General features: G+C 43.3%; 1 protein-coding gene across 30 annotated transcripts in view; it reads right to left on the bottom strand.

Annotated features, from left to right (window-relative positions):
* The window catches only part of RAD51B (RAD51 paralog B), a 575,587-nt gene that overhangs the window by 481,900 nt on the left and 71,675 nt on the right, over positions 1 to 22,012 (bottom strand). Inside the window, exon 8 of one of the 30 annotated variants that reach the window (XM_084848213.1) lies at positions 2,602 to 5,951. The exons of 28 other annotated variants lie outside the window; for them this stretch is intronic. In XM_084848213.1, coding sequence (XP_084704339.1) covers positions 5,547 to 5,951 — 405 coding nt within the window. In that variant the 3' untranslated portion in view covers positions 2,602 to 5,546. Of the gene's footprint in view, positions 1 to 2,601; positions 5,952 to 22,012 lie in introns of those variants that run through there. One more of the 30 variants, XM_084848140.1, reaches the window with a different exon arrangement.

Below are 22,012 nucleotides of genomic sequence, written 5' to 3' on the forward strand. Positions count from 1 at the left end.
GAAAAATGAAGGGGTGCAAATGATGGGGTTTGATTTTCCCACCATCAGTGTTGAGTGCAAAAGGGTACAGAGTGTAAAAGGAGGACAAACAAATATTTGGGTGTAGGTTCCTAACTAATAGGTGATTATTACAGGCTGAATGTCCATTATATGGTTTTCCAGCAGTTCTTATATGGTGCTCTTTACTTCTGAAGGTCCTCAAAGCCAATTAAATGGGCCAAGCAGGGGATGTACACTTTCCAGAAGTCCCATCCCTCCTGATGGTGGAAACAGCTGTTTTTCCATGCCAGTTGAGAAAAGCTAGTGTATACTACAATGTATTCTGTTCTGTGTGGCCAGTTCTTTACCAGCTCACTTTTCTAAGGTAAAAATTGAGACTTTTGGAGTCAGACTGCTAGGGCAAACACTTTAAAATGGCCATAGGACTTGTTCTCTTGACAATTTACTGAACAGCCATGGGGACGGCAGAGGATGAGATGGCTAGATAGCATCACAGATGCAATGAATATGAACTTGAGCACGCTCCGGGAGAGAGCGCAGGACAGGAAGGCCTGGCGTGCTATGGTCCATGGGGTCACGAAGAGTCGGACACAACTGAACGACTGAACAACAACAACAACATCTTACATATCCCATGTTTTCTTCTTGCCTTTTACGTAGATTCTAAGTATCTTAGGCTACAATCGTATACATCCTTACCTGGGAGTAAGTCCCATTGAAATAAATAGGGCCTAATTCTGAATAGACATGCATAGAATTGCACTGTCTGAACAGGCATCTGCTTGGGATGCTCTAGCTCTGGATTTCCTGCACCAAGCAGTGGATTGGACTAAATGGTCTACAAGGCCCCCTACAACTCTATGATTAATGAAGAGAGCCACAGCTCAGTGGTACAGCATATGCTTTGTATGTGTAAGGTGGTGGTCCCAACCTCAGTCATCAGCATCCCTAGATAAAGGATTCTTGGGTACCAGGGTTGGGGAAAACCTCTGCCTGAGACCTAGGGGAACTGCTGCCAGGCTAGACAGGCAAATGGATACATTTACTGAGGAAGCATTGTAAGTTCATATGTAACTGATTAACTGGAGGATAGGTCTTAAAATTGCATAAAACTGGTTCTAATTTGTCATTTGAGACAATGACTTTGGATGATCCTATTTTCTTTACTTTTAGTCAAATTAAAGTCTTCTGTCAAATTTCATAGTCTACATTAATTTCATCACACATGAAAAGATACACATTTTTAAAGGGTGTCAGTAACCAGACAAATAAAAATGCTTTGCATCTGAAGCTTACATGCAAATAAACTCACCTGCAAAATGTATTTATGTTCCCACTTTTCAAAGACTTGTCCAGTAAGCTGCCATATCCTGATTGAATTAGTTCCCTCCCCGCCCCCTCATCATCCCTAATACAAGAAATTGAAAACTTTTCCACTTGGTCGGGTACACTCAATAGAAGAGATAGAATTTCCTAGCATTTCTTCAACAAAACTTAATTTAAGTGGAACAATATCAGATTCCGCCGCCCCCCCGCCCCAGTTCAACAATAGTTCCAGTGTTATTGGATGATACTGTCAATCCACCTGTCAAATACTTGCAGAGTAAGACAAATTTATGAATTTGCACAGACTTCCTAGGAATGTTCTCTCTGAAGAGAATGAATACTCCACAAGTGTATATTTGGTGAGACAGAAACAGCTTACTGATAGGAAATTGAAAATGCAGGGCTTTGTTATCCTACACAAGGTTCAATATTTATTAAGTAGCAGATGTAAAAAGCGAATATCCAGACCTTGCCTTTATCAACCCTTTGCTCTAATCATGAGTCCATATTTGGAATTTTGCCTAGGATGTCTCAGTTTCAGTAACTGAAATCACTCTCATGGTACAAACCCCTATAGAAAAATAGCCAGTTAGGACTGGTGAAGTCAAACTTTTTTTTTTTTTTTTAAAGCTCATCTATGTAAATTCCAGTTTTCCTTCCCTACCTCAACTCCCTCAGAATCTGAAATGGGAATTAACTGCCAGACAGATGTGACCTAGAGTTGATCTTCTCTGCTGTCATTCAATGATGTTAAGTAGTTACTCAAATGGCAAAGCATGTGCAAAACAACCAGATCCAAAACAAATGAAGCTATTTCGTTAATTGTATGAGACACAACCAAGATGGAACAAAAGGTAATAGCAGTGGGGGGAAATATACAATGAAAACTGGTGTCTTGAGATGGCCCTAGGCAAAGTACCCTATGGCACCCCTGATGTCCCCTCAAGTGCCACCTGGATTACACCCCCCACAACAGACAGGCAAAGCCTCCCCAGAAAACTTACCAGGCAGCTACAGAGGTAGGAAGAGGCAGAGACCAGTGGTACTGAAAGGAGCATTGGCTCTAGCCACCCAGTGCTCCTCTCAGTGCTGCCCACCACTGAGAGCAGTAGTACTAGGCCGGGTGGCTAGAACCATCCCATCCTAATTCCTCCACAATATCTTCAGGCTTCATCCCCTATGTAGCATCACAGAGTGGCTCGAGTTTGAGTCAGCTATGGCGAGGCCTCCGGGCTGTTTGGGCCCTTGATATTTCTCCAAGGGTCTGACCTGGATACCAAAGTGGATATGTAAGAAAAGGGATAAAAGGTGAAATCCAATATAATGCATGTAGAAGTCTACTCATGTGACAGGACTTTCTCCTCCCCACTGCAGCCCCCCATGCCCCCTAAAATATGTTGCAGAGAGCCCCTCAACCCTCTGGAGCAGATTTTGAGGGGGCATGGTAGGCTGCAAGGGACAGGGAGATTTGCCCCTCCTGGTTCTGCTGGCAGAAGCAGTTCTATCCACAGGAGAGCTTAACCAGCCACAAAATGCATCATGTTTTTCTAAAATCTTTAATTAGAAGAGTAGGTAAGGTGAGAACTAAATGCATCATAAGTGCTGGTATTTCCATATAGTAGGACACGAAACAGACCACTGTTTGGTGCATGTATTGCAAGAAATATGCATAACTCTTGTTAAGAACTTGGTCAACACAATGAAATCTGTTAAATAAAAAAAAGATAAGAGCAATGTAATTTATGTAAAGATACATTCGATATCTTCAAATGCATCACTTTTAAAAAAATATTCTGATATAGATAATTTTGGGACATAAACCAATTATATTCTTGGAGAATAACCATGCAGCTTACTCAATCAGTGGAAATAAGCAAATTCTTTCACATTATAATACTAGCACAGCTTAGACAAGAATAATTGTCAGCATATAGCAGCCATTAGCCTGAGGGCCATTTCTGACATCATATGGCTCAGCAAATACAAAAACATGCACAAATGTTGGAGGGAAGTTACATGAGTGCTGCCCCTCCTGCCCATGATATTCTTGTACAATTGCTCTATTAGATGTAGGATATATTCAAGTGTCATGGAGGAGCTGGCCTTTCTTACAGCATCTTTGAGATATGAATATGCATGTTCCCTACTTGCGAGTAAAGTCATTTTTAGGAAGATCAAGTTGTTTCACAAATTCTTCCAAATTAAAATTTCCCATTTTTCAGACTAGATTCTTCACAAAATTTCTCCAACAATGGATGCAATGGACAAGTGGAACACTGTCAAAAAAAAACCAACACAAACATCAGCTTTTCTAATGGTATTAGTTCTGATATTTGCAGCTTGAAGTACATTTGTTGTTGTTCAGTCGTTCAGTCGTGTCCAACTCTTCGTGACCCCATGGACCATAGCACGCCAGGCCTTCCTGTCCTGCGCTCTCTCCCGGAGCGTGCTCAAGTTCATATTCATTGCATTGGTGATGCTATCTAGCCATCTCATCCTCTGCCGTCCCCTTCTCCTTTTGCCTTCAGTCTTTCCCAGCATCAGGGTCTTTTCCAGGGAGTTTTCTCTTCGCATTAGGTGGCCAAAATATTGGAGCTTCAGCTTCAGTATCTGTCCTTCCAATGAGCACTCAGGGTTGATTTCCTTTAGGATGGACTGATTTGACCTCCTTGCAGTCCAGGGGACTCGTAAGAGTCTTCTCCAGCACCACAGTTCGAAAGCATCCATTCTTCGGCGCTCAGCCTTCCTTATAGTCCAGCTCTCACAGCCATACATTACTACTGGGAAAACCATAGCTTTGATTAGATGAACCTTTGTCGGCAAGGTGATGTCTCTGCTTCTTACTATGCTGTCTAGGTTGGCCATAGCTTTCCTCCCAAGGAGCAAGCATCTTTTAATTTCATGGCTACAGTCACCGTCTGCGGTGATCTTGGAGCCCAAGAAAGTAAAATCTGTCACTGCTTCCATTTCTTCCCCTTCTATATGTCAGGAAGTGATGGGGCCAGATGCCATGATCTTCGTTTGTTTAATGTTGAGTTTCAAACCAGCTTTTGCACTCTCCTCTTTCACCCTCAACAAGAGGCTCTTGAGATCCTCTTCGCTTTCTGCCATTAGGGTGGTATCGTCTGCATATCGGAGGTTGTTGATAATTCTCCCAGCAATCTTAATTCCGACCTCTGATTCATCCAACCCGGCATTTCTCATGATGTACTCTGCATATAAGTTAAATAAGCAGGGTGACAATATGCAGCCTTGTCCTACTCCTTTCCCAATTTGGAACCAATCGGTTGTTCCATCTCTGGTTCTTACTGTTGCTTCTTGACCCTCGTACAGGTTTCTCAGGAGACAGGTAAGGTGGTCTGGTACTCCCATCACTTTAAGAATTTGCCACAGTTTGTTGTGATCCACACAATCAAAGGCTTTAGCGTAGTCAATGAAGCAGAAATAGACGTTTTTCTGGAATTCTCTGGCTTTCTCCATGATGCAGCGAATGTTGGCAATTTGATCTCTAGTTCCTCTGCCTCTTCTAAACCCAGCTTGTACTTCCGGTAGTTCTCGGTTCACATACTGCTGAAGCCTAGCTTGTAGGATTTTGAGCATCACCTTGCTGGCATGTGAAATGAGCGCAATTGTGCGGTAGTTTGAACACTCTTTGGCGTTGCCCTTCTTTGGAATTGGAATGTAAACTGACCTTTTCCAGTCTTGTGGCCACTGTTGAGTGTTCCAGATTTGTTGGCATATTGAATGCAGCACTTTAACAGCATCATCTTTTAGGATTTTAAATAGCTCGGCTGGAATACTGTCATCTCCGCTAGCTTTGTTGTTACTAATGCTTCCTAAGGCCCACTTGACTTCACTCTCTAGGATGTCTGGCTCAAGTTCAGTGAGCGCACTATCATGGCTATCAGGGACATTCAGATCTTTCCTGTATAGTTCTTCTGTGTATTCTTGCCACCTCTTCTTAATCTCATCTGCTTCTGTTAGGTCCCTGCCTTCTTTGTCCTTTATCATGCCCGTCTTTGCACAAAACGTTCCCTTGAGATCTCCAATTTTCTTGAAGAGATCTCTAGTCTTTCCCATTCTGTTGTTTTCCTCGATTTCTTTGCATTGTTCATTTAAGAAGGCCTTCTTGTCTCTCCTTGCTATTCTCTGGAACTCTGCATTCAGTTGGGTATATCTTCCCCTTTCTCCCTTGCTTTTCGCTTCCCTTCTTTCTTCAGCTACTTGAAAGCCTCATCAGACAGCCACTTTGCTTTCTTGCATTTCTTTTTCTTTGGGATGGATTTCGTTGCTGCCTCCTGAACAATGTTACGGATCTCCGTCCATAGTTCCTCAGGCACTCTGTCTATCAGGTCTAATCCCTGAAATCTATTCCTCACCTCCACTGTATATTCATCAGGGATATGATTTAGGTCATACCTGAATGGTTTAGTGGTTTTCCCGACGTTCTTCAATTTAAGCCGAAATTTTGCAAGAAGCAGCTCATGATCTGAGCCACAGTCAGCTCCAGGTCTTGTTTTTACTGACTGTATGGAGCTTCTCCATCTTTGGCTGCAAAGGACATAATCAATCTGATTTCGATATTGACCATCTGGTGACGTCCATGTGTAGAGTCGCCTCTTGTGCTGTTGGAAAAGAGTGTTTGCTATGATCAGCATGTTCTCTTGGCAAAACTCTATTAGCTTTTGTCCTGCTTCATTTTGTACACCAAGGCCATGCCTGCCTGTTATCCCGGTGATTTCTTGACTTCCTACTTTAGCATTCCAATCCCCTATGATGAAGAGGACATCTTTTTTTGGTGTTAGTTCTAGAAGGTGTTGTAGGTCTTCATAGAACTGATCAACCTCAGCTTCTTCGGCCTCAGTGGTTGGGGCATAGACTTGAATTACTGTGATGTTGAATGGTTTGCCTTGGATTCGTACTGAGATCATTCTATCATTTTTGAGATTGCACCCCAGTACTGCTTTTCCCACCCTTTTGTTGACTATGAGTGCTACTCCATTTCTTCTAAGGGATTCTTGCCCACAATAGTAGATATGATGGTCACCTGAATTAAATTCACCCATGCCTGTCCATTTTAGTTCGCTGATTCCCAAGATGTCGATGTTCAATCTTGCCATCTCATGTTTGACCACCTCCAGCTTACCTTGATTAATTGATCTGACATTCCAGGTTCCTAAACAATATTGTTCTTTACAGCATCGGATTTTCTTTTCACCACCAGACACATCCACAGCTGAGTGTCCTTTCGGCTTTGGCCCAGCTGCTTCACTCTTTCTGGCGCTACTTGGAAATACCCTCTGCTCTTCCCCAGTAGCATATTGGACACCTTCCGACCTGAGGGGCTCATCTTCCGGCGTCATATCTTTTAGCCTTGTGATACGTTCCATGGGGTTTTCTTGGCAAGAATACTGGAGTGGGTTGCCATTTCCTTCTCCAGTACATACTGACCTCTAATTTCAAAATTCTAAAAGTATCCCATTTCTTCATATCCAAGGGCAGAACTGAAAAGTACAAAAATTGGTCCACACAGCTACTGGTAGACAGAATAATCTGTATTGTATTGAAGTAATCAAACATATTCCACCAAGAGTCTGTTTGAAGTCTTTAAATTATTTTGCTTTTACAATGGGGTATCACATGTTTAAATCATCAACATCCAAAGAGAGATCTTAAAAAGCTAAAAATTGATCTACTAGAAGTAACTTTTTCCTAAAGGAATAATGAGTTGTAAATATCAGACAGAAGCAAAAAGCACCAGAGAGGAACAAAACACAGTCTGACCTTGTGAGTGGAAGATGGTTTCATTTTTTGCTGACTTTCTGAAAGGATATGAAGGGGAAGCCTACTATGCACTCCTATGCATTTTTACTCAAAAGTATGCCCCAATAAGTTCAATAATACTTACTCCCTAGCGTTAGAACCTGATTTAGGCATTGCAATTAGGCTGGTGGAAGAGGAAGTGGACTTCACCACCCTTTTCTCCCCATTGCAGCCATTCCACCCCACTGAAAATGTTACTTAATCCCATTAAAATCAATGGCTTAAGTTAATTAAGGATTTCAACCAAAGCCCCATTGACTTCAATGGATCTACTCAAAGTGTGACTAAGTCTGAAGCCAACTCATTATGCAGGATGAAGACATTTACATCAGCAAAGAAAAATATGAGTTAAAGATCCCTTAAAATGTAAAGCAGATAAGAAACATAACCTTTATTTTTTTTAGATTTTGAAAATATCTTTCAAAACATTTCTTCTGCTAAGTAACACAAGGAAAATTTTGCTAGCAGATATTCCCAGCATTTAATTAAGAACAATAGAGTGTCAAGTAATACAAGTCAATGACTGGGTTTGCACGACACGACAACCCACGATGGGCAGCCTGCCATGGTGGGTTGTCGTGTTGTCTGAACATTTTTTGTGTTGTCTAAATTATTTTTCTTGAACAAGCCCCCTGGGAACCCATGGATTGTTCTAGGGTTGTTCATTCCCATGGTGGGTTGTCGTGTCATCTGAACCAGGAGTCTGATTTTATCATGGGTTGCTTCAATCAGCAATAGAGCTGCTCGGCAAGAATGGGAAAAAAGCCCATGCCGGTCGCTCTTCGGAATCTTACCAGTGGCTACCCTTCCACTGATGCTGAAACGGCACTTTAGAAGGACAGTCACTCATTCCCCAACTTTTTAAATTTATTTTTCGGTGCCTCAAAAATGCACAATTGGGGTTGTTATTGTTGTTGTTGTTATTATTGCAAGTGCACACTTAGGACTGTCTGATATGTGTAGCCTTGCCTGGTCAATTTCCTTGTACATTTCAGCTGTCAAAGTGAGCATGAAGTGGAGCAGGTAACATACAACAAAATTGACAAGATGAGGTTGCACATGGGCTAATTTGTGCACGGTTGTGAAGGTCTAGGGGATAAATAAATAGTAAGAGAAATGAGCGACCCAGTAGTGCAATTCAGAAGCACCAAAAATAGTGGAGGGGAGGTGAACAGAGTAAATGCATCCAAAGGGGGGGGGGGCACACAATATCTGCCCTTTGGCAATGTAATCAATCCTCTCCTTTTTAAGTGTCGAATTGACACTTCTCAGTGTCCTCAGTGTTTCAACACTTCCCTGAGTCTCCAGTTAATCCAGCAATGAGAGTTATTAACTCTCCCCACTTTTCATGGCTCCTTTTAGAGCAGTTACTGCTGCAGTCACTGCACTTCAGTGGATGTGCACAAATCTCCATGACAGTTTTTTTTTTTAAACTCCAAGAAGCCAGCTGCATGGGACAGACTGAAAGAGGCTGGGGGGGGGAGCACTGCTGCTGCGGGTGCCCTAATTGCTCCATCCTGTTCAGCCAGCATCTAAGGTTCTTCTTTTTTAACTGTTGGGAATATTTGTTCAAATTTAAGGGCTGGGAAATACATGGAGGCGAATTTTGCATACCTGCAGTAACTGCTCTGAAAAGAAGCCATGAAAAGTGGGGGGAGCCAATATCTCCCTTCTCTGGACTTGCTGGAGACTTGGGAAGTGTTGAATGGGAAGAGGACACTGCCAAGTGTCAGTTCAACACTTAAAAGCAAGAGGATTACATTGCCAAGGGGGACATGTTGCTCGACTCCTTTGGTGCACTTACGCTCTCGCATTTTTCTCCTTTTTCAGTGCTTCTTGACTGTGCAAATGAGTCCCTCCCTTCTCTTACTATTACTCCTCACCCAGTCCTTCACAACTGTGCCCAAATTAGCCTATCTGCAGTCTTGCCTTGTCAATTTCCTTATACCTTACCTATTTTACTTCCTTGCTCCTTCTGACAACTGAAACATACAAGGACATTTCAGCAGGCAAGACTACACATATCAGACAGGCAAAAGTGTATTTTTGCGCACTTGCTAAAGAATGAGAGAAACAATTTAAAAATTACTAACACATTTCCATACTCCCAAAGCACCAGAAAAATAATTTTTTAAAAGTGGCAAATGAAAAGGGGTAGCAATAGGAGTAGGGAGGGCCCGGGGGGAGGAGACAAGACAGGTTCTGATGCAAAAGCACCTGGGATATGTGCCGGAGCTGGTTGGAGGACTGAAGGGAAAGGAGAACAAGCCATGGCAAGCCCTATTGTCCGATCATACTGTGGGTTGTTCAGTGAACAATTGACCCACCATGGCTTATTCGCAGGGTGGCTTAGTGTGACATGCAAACCCGTTCAATGTTTTTGAGATTTTGAGTATTCCTACAGCCCTCTTCAACCTCTTCTAGTATGTATGCAGGGCAGCTAGGCCTGAACCTGAACACATTTCAAGTTTTTCTTAAGCAGAAAAAGCTGTTCCATTAGACACAAACAAGAATTGCTGGCATGACAGTTGTAGTCCTGCTTATAATTGACAGAGGCAGATGTGACAACATGAGAATCTGTGAATCATACAAGAGAAAAATTTGAAGGAAATAAGTAGAAACTGCTTTGTAAAAAAGAAATCTATTTTCTATCTGTGTGTCTTCATCTTCCGACAAATATGAAGAGTATTTCCAAGAATACAAGGTGATAAAGAAATTCAGAATAACAAAACATTTGAAGTTAGAACTCAATAGTTTTCTAGAACCTCTACTTTCAATAAATATGAGTGAATCCTCTGTATAACACAGATGCTCAATTTCATTTCATTTCTTTCATTTGTATATCACCAAATAGCCAAAGCTCCCTGGACACGTTGCATGGGTGGGGGTGGATAGATTTGTGTTCTGCTCCCTCCTGCTCTGTGATTCTGTATACGGGGAGAGGGGGGTGTCATAGGACTTGTATGTACAATGCCTCCAATGCAATCTCCAATTTAAACTCCTGACATGTATGACTGAAACCTGATTGGGAGGCGATGGCACGGTGTGTGTGCTAATTTGATGCAGTTATGTCCACCAGGTTTCTGTGTGCAACAGCAAGCTAGCTCTGATAGACAGGAGGTAGGGGTGCAAGTGATCTACTCTGAGTCTATCCCCCTATCGAGGTATCCCATTTAGCAATTTGAGCGTGCGCACCGGGTGTTACAGCAATGAAGCAATAGGGATTCTGTTGATGTACCACACATTCTGCTGTACACCCATCTGCCTAAGTTGCTTGAGGTAGCCCCAGAGGCACTACTGGTGTCCCACAAACTGATTGTGCTGGGAGATGTCAACATTCACACCAAGGCCCCCTCAACAGGAATGGCTCAGGATTTCATGGCTTCCGTAGCAACTATGGGTCTATCTCAATATCTGGCCCTACACATGTGTCAGGGCACAAACTTGATCTGTTTTTTGCTGACTGGGATGAACAGGATTATACCCTTAATTTCATACTTTCAAACCAATACACAAACTGAAACTCAGTTATCCTTCAAAACTCTCCGTTCTCTGAATTGTAATGGAGTTCTCCAATCAAAAAATGCATATATTAAGGGACAGTACACACAAAAATATTTATATTAGTGACATTAACATTCAAAAACACATTATATTTGGAAAATTACTTGCAAAATGTGCATATTAGGCAAAACTAGGAAAAATGTGCTCAAAACTGCATAGAATTCTCATGCAAACCTTTTTTAAAAGTTCAGGACAAACCAAACTTAAGATCAGAAAATGAGAGACAGAGAGAAACCAAAATTGAGAGATCAGCCATCCCTATTCATAAGCATCCTCTCACAGGATACAGAACTCAAGCTTCTACACTTCCCAAGGTGCTCAAGGCAATGAAACTCCTAGGTAGATGACTATAGCGATGGTAGAGAAAAATGTGTGCCAAATTCAATCAAACACAAGTTAGAGCTTATCTAGGACAGGTCAAATCAGTCCATACTAAAGGAAATCAATCCTGAGTGCTCACTGGAAGGACAGAAACTGAAGCTCCAATATTTTGGCCACCTAATGCGAAGAGAAAACTCTCTGGAAAAGACCCTGATGCTGGGAAAGACTGAAGGCAAAAGGAGAAGGGGACGGCAGAGGATGAGATGGCTAGATAGCATCACCGATGCAATGAATATGAACTTGAGCACACTCCGGGAGAGAGCGCAGGACAGGAAGGCCTAGCGTGCTATGGTCCATGGGGTGACGAAGAGTCGGACACGACTGAACGACTGAACAACAAGGACCTATTCAGTGGCAGTGGGTACAGTGAAAAGTCTTTCTTATCTGTCTTCATTATGTCAGCATAGTGACATCCAGTGGAGTTATTTTGGGTGGTTTGGGGGCTATTACATTCTCTTCCCAAAGTGGTGAGGATGAACCCACTGTGACAAGAACGCAAAACCCCTCACTGATAAAATCACTCACATCTGCTCAAACTTGGGACTCCACACTGAATACAAATTCTAAGGAGAAGAGTGAGGCAACCTCTTGTCCGGTATTGATGGAGTTTCAGTTTGTGAGGAGGTTACTCGGCAGGTTGAGGCCAACTACATGCCCTTTAGACCTACGTCCATCCTGACTGATAAGAGCAGCCAGAAGGGGACAGGCTGATTTGGTACTGAGAACCATATTCTTTCTCTTTGAAAGAAGTTCATGAACTGGGTATTTATTTATTTCATTTCTGTAACATCCGACAGCCGAAGCTCTTTGGGTAGTTCACAACAATTAAAACTATAAAATACAGTCTAAAATACATTATAAAAACTTAAAGTATAAAACTACAGCATAAAATGAAGTCAAAACCAGAATAAAACCTAGCAGCAATGCAGGGATTTAGAATACAATAACAGATTTAAAACAACAGAGCTAAAAGAGTCTAAAGTAGGCTACTATAAGACCTTTCCAGGTATGACCTAAATCATATCCCTGATGCGAAGAGAAAACTCTCTGGAAAAGACCCTGATGCTGGGAAAGACTGAAGGCAAAAGGAGAAGGGGACGGCAGAGGATGAGATGGCTAGATAGCATCACCGATGCAATGAATATGAACCTGAGCACACTCCGGGAGAGTGCGCAGGACAGGAAGACCTGGTGTGCTATGGTCCATGGGGTCACGAAGAGTCGGACACGACTGAACGACTGAACAACAACAACAACTATAAGACCTTTACTGAATAAGCCTTCATGGACTCCCATCACCTTCAATAATTATCGGCTAGTTTCTAATCTCCTTTTTTCTGAACAATGTCTTAGAGTGGGTGGTGGCCTCACAACTCCAGATTTTCTTGGATGAAATTAAGTATCTGGATCCTTTTCAATTTGAAAGGGAAGGAGAACCCACTCTGCACAACCAGAAGTCCACTCAAAACACTGGATGGACTCTACTATCTCTTTGTATTCCATTAGGTATTCTGTTAAGTATTATCCTCTGAATCATGAAGGGGTGGTGCATTTTAGTGGCTTCTGTGTAGCAGAGGATGGATTAAACATTGCAAGGTTCTTATGGCAGCCACAGATTTCAAAACTTTTGTAATTTAGATTGTGAGCCTTCAGGACAGAGACATGTTTTCACTTGTGTAATATCATATAGCGATATGCAGCACTTTACTGTGCCCTTCTGGATAGTGAGGATATAAATCTAAAGTAACACTAATCAGTCCAAGAAATCTACTACTGTTTGCACGGTCATCCTCCATTAAGCAGCGGACTCAGGTTTGATTTTTACTAGGGAACTTCTACATCTATTTATTTTGCAGTCTCATGTATATGCATATGATTTTTTGCCTGCATGCTGGCACTTGAAGCTGATTTCAGGTTTAGCTTGGTTTAAGTGCCTTCTATCAATACATAAGATCATTTTAGTTAGAACATAGTTGATGCTTATACTCCCAGGTTTTGAATACTGGGTACCGGCCCTAACATGTGTTTGTGATATATTAAGAGCTGGCAGATTTGCAAGTAATCAATTTGTTTTCTACAATTCTCCTTTTAAAAAATACCCTTCCTATGTACTTCATAACCACAATTCTGGGTGCTAGAACAAAGCACTGCTGTTAATTTATCACAGCTTCCCATGATGTTGAACCTGGGAACTGTGATTAACATTTAACTATTGTTAGTTAAAACAATCCAGCTTCAGAAATCACAGTTTGAAGCTGGCTTGTTTTCAACAGACTGTGATTAACATTAACAGTAATTAATCACTCCAGACAAGACAACCCAGGTTAAGGGAAAGCAAACACTTCCTTCCAGGTTGTATGGGGAGGATAGAGGAGTAGGGGAAGCATGTGAGTTGCTGCAGCTCGTTCCTGCTTGTGCATATCATGCTAAACTATAGTTTAGCATAATGTATGAACATGGCAAATGTCAATTTACTCAACTGGTACATAGCAGTTTCCAAGAACTGGTCAAACATGACCAGTAATTCTCAATTCACTTGATCTGATTTGTACATTTTTATTTGCTGCTCAGTTGTAATAAATGATATTTTTTTATAATTAATAAAATACTTTTTAACAAAAAAAATGATACTAAGGTGTGACTTTGTGTTCTGTACTTGATTTCCAATTTTCCTATAAATAAATTCCTTAAAATTAGAAATAGAGATGTGCAGGACATGGAATAATGGGCTCAAGTTACAGGAAGCCAGATTCCGGAAAAAAATTTCCTGACTGTTAGAGCAATACGACAATGGAACCAATTACCTAGAGAGGTAGTGGGTTCTCCCACACTGGAGGCATTCAAGCTGATTCCTGCATTGAGCAGGGGGTTGGACTCGATGGCCTTGTAGGCCCCTTCCAACCCTACTATTCTATGATTCTACATATAAGCTAATTAGGCAATTCTCATTAAGGCATTAATTAATGCAAATTTGGTGTGCTTACAGTCCAAATTTCCTTACTATGGTGGTCAAATTGAAGGAACATCATTCATGTGTCCATCATCCCAGCAACTGAAATAGTAAGGCTTGACTGGACTCAAGTTGGGGCCTTAATAGCTGCTAACCACTGCTTGTTTTTCGTTCCATACTGAATCAACATTCAGCTGCTTCTAGCTATGTGCCTATTTCTAGCAAGAAGAATTAGGGGCCATTTAGAGAGGATAAGTGTATGGAAGAAATTGGGAAACCAGAAAGAAGGCTAGGACAAAGACTACTCCACAATGTCATCGATACACAATCTAAGTAAAAATACAACCTTATGCATTTTTATCCAGAAGTTAGTCCTACTATATTCAATGGAGCTTACTCCCAGAAAAGTGTGCACAGGATTGCAGCCTAAGATTCTAAGGCCATGTCTGATTATTACCCACCGGAGGACACCTAATAGTGGAAACCAAAGTCTGATGAAGAATCTGTTGCCAAGAAAGCAGGTTCCAGTAAGAAAAGCTGGACTACATAAAATCATTTGGAACTGATGAACAGGAACTGGCTACTCTGAGGGATAGTTCTAGCATCATCATAATGTTATGGTGCGGGGTCAAAGTGGTTAACTGACTTTAGTTGCTTTGTTTTTCACTTCAAGCGTTTTGTGCAAGGTAACACTTTGCTTCAACACAGTCCTTCGATATGGCTTTTCCCATGAGAAACTTGGTTGGATTACAGAAGAACATGGAAAACAGCATAGTACAGGAAGGATGAGCACTTGCCAAATAACAGTTATCCTCTTGCATGCAAAGTATAGTAACACTCACTAATTAAACATACAATTAAAAGTGCTGACATACAATTTGCAAGATAGAATTTCCCATGTTATTAGTCATCTTCTGAGAAGTGGGACATTACATGTGGAAGGAAACAATACAAAGGATTATTCCCATTCGATTGCATGGGAAATCTTGGAGTGTATGTGGAGACAACTTTTTCCTCACATACAAAATTGAAACAAGATCCCAATAGTCAAAGTGTACTACTTAATCTTTGGATTTCAGATTTTTAAAAGCTTGGTGTGTAACTTGTTCACTATGCAACTCATAAATCTAGATGGTGGGCACTGAAGACCAAGAAGGCTATCTGGAGGAATCTGCCTACACTCTTCTGCAAGCACAAGCTCTTGGAAGTCTAGGTCAGTGGCTACTCTAAGGATGCCTTGTAACAATGGGTTGAATCTAATGGCATTTAGATCCCTTAAATATCCGTGATTCCATACACGCACACTTTCAAACACACCCTAGACATTTAGTGGACAGATCAAACACACACACACACACACACACACACACACATATATATATATAACAAATTTAGAAAGAGAATTACATCATTCATAGAATCATAGAATAGTAGGGTTGGAAGGGGCCTATAAGACTATCGAGTCCAACCCCCTGCTCAATGCAGGAATCCAAGTCAAAGCATCCCTGACGGATGGCTATCCAGCTTCATCTTGAATGCCTTCAGTGTGGGAGGCATTACTAATACTGAACTCATTCTCCAGGGACAATGCAGCCAAAATGGCATCATCCATGCACAAAAGGGAAGTATCGGCAGGTTAGAGTGGACCCCCAATGTCTGCAGAAGTACACAAACATTCTTGAGAAAAAATGTGGGGGGTGGGCCTTCCAAAACAACACAGTGAGGACTGAGTGTCCTCAATAGCCACAGAACATGGAGTCAATCAAAAAAGAAATTGATGGAGAGGGATGAAACTGGCTGGGAGAAGCCAGATCAGTGCCTGGCCTCAACAATGGAGTGGATGGGGGCTAATAAACTGAAGCTCAGTACAGACAAGACTGAGATGCTGGTAGTGTATGGTTCTTCTTACTGGATGAAGGGTGCTCAACCTGTTCTAGATGGGGCTGCACTCCCCCTGAAGGAGCAGGTTTGTTGCTTGGGGGTTCATAGAATCATAGAATCATAGAATAGTAGGGTTGGAAGGGGCCTACAAGGCCATCGAGTCCAACCCCCTGCTCAATGCAGGAATCCAAGTCAGAGCATCCCTGACAAATGGCTGTCCAGCCTCGTCTTGAAGGCCTCCAGTGTGGGAGAGCCCACCACCTCCCCAGGTAATTGGTTCCATTGCCGTATTGCTCTGACACTCAGGAAGTTTTTCCTGATGTTCAGTCGGAATCTGGCTTCCTGTAACTTGAGCCCATTATTCCGTGTCCTGCACTCTGGGATAATCAAGAAGAGATCCTGGCCTTCTTCTCTGTGACAACCTTTCAAGTACTTGAAGAGCGCTATCCTATCTCCCCTCAGTCTTCTCTTCTCAAGGCTAAACATGCCCAGTTCTTTCAGTCTCTCTTCATAGGGCTTTGTTTCCAGTCCCCTGATCATCTTTGTTGCCCTCCTTTGAACCCTCTCCAGCTTGTCTGCATCCTTCTTAAAGTGTGGTGCCCAGAACTGGACACAGTACTCCAGATGAGGCCTAACCAGTGCTGAGTAGAGGGGAACTAGTACTTCCCGGGATTTGGAAGCGATGCTTCTATGAATGCAGCCCAAAATAGCATTTGCCTTTTTTGCAGCCACATCACATTGTTGGCTCATATTCAGCTTGTGATCGACGACAATTCCAAGATCCTTCTCGCTCGTAGTGTGGTTGAGCCACGTATCCCCCATCTTGTAACTGTGCATTTGGTTTCTTTTTCCTAGGTGCAGAACTTGGCATTTGTCCCTATTAAATGCCATTCTGTTGTTTTCTGCCCAGCACTCCAGTCTATCCAGATCACTTTGAATTTTGTTTCTGTCTTCCAAAGTATTAGCTATCCCTCCCAATTTTGTGTCATCTGCAAATTTGATCAGCATTCCCTGCACCTCCTCCTCCAAGTCATTAATAAAAATATTGAAGAGCACTGGGCCCAGGACTGAGCCCTGCGGTACCCCACTCGTTACCTCTCCCCAGCTTGAGAAGGTCCCATTGATAAGCACTCTTTGAGTCCGATTCTGTAGCCAACTGTGGATCCACATGATCGTTGTTTCATCTAGCCCACTTCGAGCTAGTTTGCTCATCAGGATATCATGGGGCACTTTGTCGAAAGCTTTGCTGAAGTCGAGGTATATGATGTCTACAGCATTCCCACGGTCTACAAGGGAGGTGACTTGATCAAAAAATGAGATCAGATTTGTCTGGCAGGACTTGTTTTTGACAAATCCATGTTGGCTTCGAGTAATCACTGCATTGTTGTCAAGGTGCTTCCAGATGGATTGCTTTATGATCTGCTCCAGAATTTTCCCAGGGATTGATGTCAGACTGACTGGTCTGTAGTTCCCAGGTTCCTCCTTTTTACCCTTTTTGAAGATAGGGACAACGTTAGCCCTCCTCCAGTCATCTGGCACTTCCCCGGTCCTCCATGATTTCTCAAAGAGAATAGACAGCGGTTCTGAGAGCTCTTCTGCCAGTTCCTTTATGACTCTAGGATGCAGTTCATCTGGCCCTGGAGATTTGAACTCATTCAAAGTAATGAGGTGTTCCTTGACCATATGCCTGTCGATCTCAAGCTGCAATCCTGCCCCTTCAGCCTGTACTTCGCCTTTGCCAGGGGGGTCATAGACCCTCTTTTGGGAGAAGACTGAGCCAAAGTAGGAATTGAGCACCTCTGCCTTTTCTTTGTCATCTGTTATCATTTTGCCATCCTTATTTAATAGCTGAACAACCATTTCTTTCCTCTGCCTTTTACTATGCACGTAGCTGAAGAAAGCCTTTTTGTTGTTTTTAGCATCCCTCGCTAACCTCACCTCGTTCTCCGCTTTAGCCTTCCTGACGCCATCCCTGCAATTCTGTGCTACCTGCCTGTACTCTTCCTTTGTTACTTGGCCTTCTTTCCACTTCCTATATGTGTCCTTTTTTGTTTTCAGGTCATCCCTAAGCTTTTTGTGAAGCCACATTGGCTTCTTCTGTTGTCTTCCACCTTTTCTTCTTGTTGGAATTGTTTGTGATTGTGCCTTGAGAATTTCCTTTTTTAAAAGTTCCCACCCATCTTGGACTCCTTTTCTCGCTAGCATTGTTTGCCATGGGACCTTACTGATCATTGTTCTGAGTTTATTAAAATCAGCTTTCCTAAAATCCAGGGTACGCGTTTGAGTACACTCGGCTTTTGCTTCCCTTAGAACCAAGAACTCAAGTACAACATGGTCGCTTTCCCCCAGAGTTCCTGTAACTGCTACTTTATCCACTAAGTCATCTCTGTTGGTTAGGATCAAGTCAAGGATAGCCAATCCTCTAGTTCCTTCCTCTACTTTCTGTAGGAGGAAGTTATCCGCCACACAAGTCAGGAATTTCCTGGAGGGGCCATGTTTTGCAGAATTTGTCTCCCAACAAATATCGGGGAAATTGAAGTCCCCCATTACTACTACATCATGCTTCCTTAAAACATTGGCTATTTGCTTTTCAAAAGTTTCATCCTTGGCTTCTCCTTGATTGGGTGGCCGGTAGTAGACTCCGACCACCAGGTTCCTTTTATTCTTTGCTCCATTTATTTCAACCCAGATGCTCTCGATGGGGCTACCAAGCTCCTCCTCCTGTATTTCTGTGCAGAGATATGTATTTTTCACATACAGTGCAACCCCGCCTCCCTTTCTGTTCCTCCTGTTCTTTTTGAACAAGTTATATCCTTCAACTGCTGTATTCCAGTCATGAGAGTCATCCCACCAAGTCTCAGTTATACCTATCAAGTCATAATTTCCCTCCTGTATTAAGAGTTCAAGTTCGTTCTGTTTGTTTCCCATACTCTGGGCATTAGTATATAGACATCGAAGACCATGTGCTTCATAGTCTGGCTTTCTTCCTACATGTGTCTGAAGACTATTATTGGGCACTATCAGCGCTGTTCTCTCCATTGCAGTGCATGCGCCTACGTCCATTGTTACCCCCAACATTACATCTCCCTTCCCCGTAGGATTCAGTTTAAAGCCCTCCTGATGAAGTTCTTCATGCTGTGGCCAAACACATTCTTCCCAGCCTTTGTGAGGTGCAACCCATCCCTAGCCAACAGCCCATCTTCCAGGAAGTATAGCCCGTGGTCCCAGAATCCAAATCTCTCTCGTCGGCACCACCTTCGTAGCCAGTCATTCACCCGGAGTATTTTTCGTTCCCTTTCTATCCCTCTTCTAACTACTGGAAGGATGGATGAGAAAACTATCTGGGCCCCAAAGTTCTTGAGTTTCCTTCCCAAAGCTTCAAAGTCTGACGTGATCTCTTCGTAGCTCCGCTTGGCGGTATCATTTGTTCCCACATGGATGAGAAGAAAGGGATACCTGTCAGTGGGCTTTATGAGTGCAGGCAACCTTTCAGTCACGTCTCTAATCTGTCCTCCCGGGAGACAACATACCTGGCGAGTCCACGGGTCTTCGCGACATACTTGGGTCTCGATCCCACGCAGCAAGGAGTCTCCCACTACTACCACTCTTCTCTTCTTCTTCTTGTAGGCCTGGGTTTCATCGCCTCTGTTTGACTGACCTTCAGCCTCTTGCTCACTCTCATGCAGGTTCCCCTGTGATTCTTCCTCTGCAGGCTGTCCTCCAGTCTCATCTGCAAGTACCTGGAATCGGTTCCACAGCTCCACCGCTTCCACTGGTGCAGAGTGGCGTCTAGTTCTTCTTCTCCTAACTGTCACCGTTTTCCAAGGAGTATCCTCTACTCCATTTTTCTTCACCTCAGCATTTCCCACTGCCTCATCTTGCTGTTGCTCTTCAAGCTTCTGGTCTGCCCTTTGCTGCTGTAGTTCCCCCATTCTGTCCAAGAACTCTTCGTGTTCTCTTATTCCCCGGAGGGTTGACAGTCGCCGCTCCAGTCCACTTACTTTTTCCTCCAGCAGCGTGATCAACTTGCACTTGTTGCAGGTGTAGGCCATGTTGTTCTCAGGCAAGAAAACAAACATTGCACACACCTTGCAGGTCACCACCACTGGAGAGTCTTGTCCTTCCATAGCCTCTTCTCCCTTTTTGTGTCTAGCTTTGTGATTGTTCTAGACTAGCCTGTGCCTGCTCCTCTACTCAGTAGAGGTTAAAAGCAGAGTCCCACTGGTGTGGAAGTGTGTGTTACAAGACAAATAAATGAAAAAAAGTTAGTAAAAAAAAAATAAAAAAAAATGTTAGGGGCCTCCCCCTTGACCTCCCCTGCCGAACTCCCCTGGCCAACTCCTGTTTGCTCCCCCTGTTCGCTCGCTCTGTTCGCTCGCTCTCTGGGAGCTTGCCTGCTTCTGTAGTCCCTGGACCAGCTGGAGCAGCTTGCTCTGCTCTGCTCTGCTCTGCTCAGCTGGGAGGCGGGAAACAGACTGAAGCTTCCCGCCCAGTCAGCTGCTGGGAGTACTCAGGCCACACCCCTCCAATTCAGTTGGAGCTCTCAGAAGCTCCTGGTGAGCTCACAGCCAGTCAGAAGGATAAAGGGCAGCGCCCTGGGCTTCCTGCAACCCACTTACCTCTTAGCCTCTGTCTCCTTTGTCTCCTTTGTCTCTTCAACCACTGCAACTCCCCTGGCCAACTCCTGTTTGCTCCCCCTGTTCGCTCGCTCTGTTCGCTCGCTCTCTGGGAGCTTGCCTGCTTCTGTAGTCCCTGGACCAGCTGGAGCAGCTTGCTCTGCTCTGCTCTGCTCAGCTGGGAGGCGGGAAACAGACTGAGCTGTTTCACCTGGAGCCATCTTTGTCACTTGAGGTTAAGGTGGCCTCTGTGGCACAGAGTGCTTTCTATCGACTTCGATTGGTGGCCCAGCTACACTCCTATCTGGGCAGGAATAACCTAGCTTCAGTTGCCTATTCTCTGGTAACCTCCAAGTTAGATTACTGCAAAACATTCTGCGTGGGGCTTCTTTTGAAGACAGTTCAGAAGCTGCAGCTTGTGTAAAATGCAGCAGAAAGATTGATAACAGGGACAAGAAGTTCTGAACATTTCATACCAATTCTGGCCCACTTGCAGTGACTGCCTGTATATTTCCGAGCCCAATTCAAGGTGCTGGTTTTGACCTATAAAGCCTTACCCGGCTCTGGACTGCAATACCTGATGGAGTGCCTCTCCCAGCATGAAGCTACCTGTACACTATGCTCATCGTCTAAAGTCCTTTTCCAGGTGCCTCCTCCAAGGAAGGCTTGGAAGATGACAACAAGGGAGAGGGTCTTCTCGGTGGCAGCCCACAACTGTGGAATGAACTCCCCAGCGAGGCCAGCCTGGTGCCAACATTGTTATCTTTTCGATGCCAGATGAAGACCTTCCTCTACTTGAAGGCATTTGGCAGCATATGACAGGTTTTTAATTAGGTCATGGGATAATGCGTGTGTGGGTGTGTGCTCTTTTTATAGGTTTGTAGCTAAACTGTTTTTACATTATGCATAATACTGTATTTTTAAGTATTCTTTGTAAACTGCCCCGAGAGCTTTGGCTATTGGGTGGTATAGAAATGTAAGAAATGAAATGCAAGTACCTGGTGAAGAGCAAAGCAAGTCTACAAAAGCAAGAGAAAACACCACTGATCAGTGGGCAGGAGAGGCTAGTGAAAAGAAGGCAAGAAGCACAAAAAGGATGAGGAGGAGAGTAGAAGATGGCCAGTTATATCTCTGTCTCTCTTGTCCTTTGTTCCATTTATCTCCTCCTCTCTCGTCCTCCAAGAGAAAACAGCAAAAGTGGACCAAGAAACACACAGATACAAGAAGAGCAGAGAGAACCAGATCATTGTCTACATGGATTATTTTCTGGCTCATGCTGAGAGGCTATTTTTAAATGTTCTCAGGGATGGAAGGGAGAGCTGCCCATTGGAATCAATGGAGAAATCAAATACATTTGGGCACCAGTGTGTCCACCCCACTCCTAAGCCCCCACTGCCACACAAAAAGTTGCAGCAAAGAAGAGTTCATGCTCCAACTGTTCTTTAGTGTGAAACATTTAAAAAACAGTCCTG

The sequence above is a fragment of the Heloderma suspectum genome, chromosome 1 (assembly GCF_057233095.1).
Source record: "Heloderma suspectum isolate Gila_16-S chromosome 1, 16-S_ref, whole genome shotgun sequence".
NCBI classification, from domain to species: Eukaryota; Metazoa; Chordata; class Lepidosauria; order Squamata; family Helodermatidae; genus Heloderma; species Heloderma suspectum.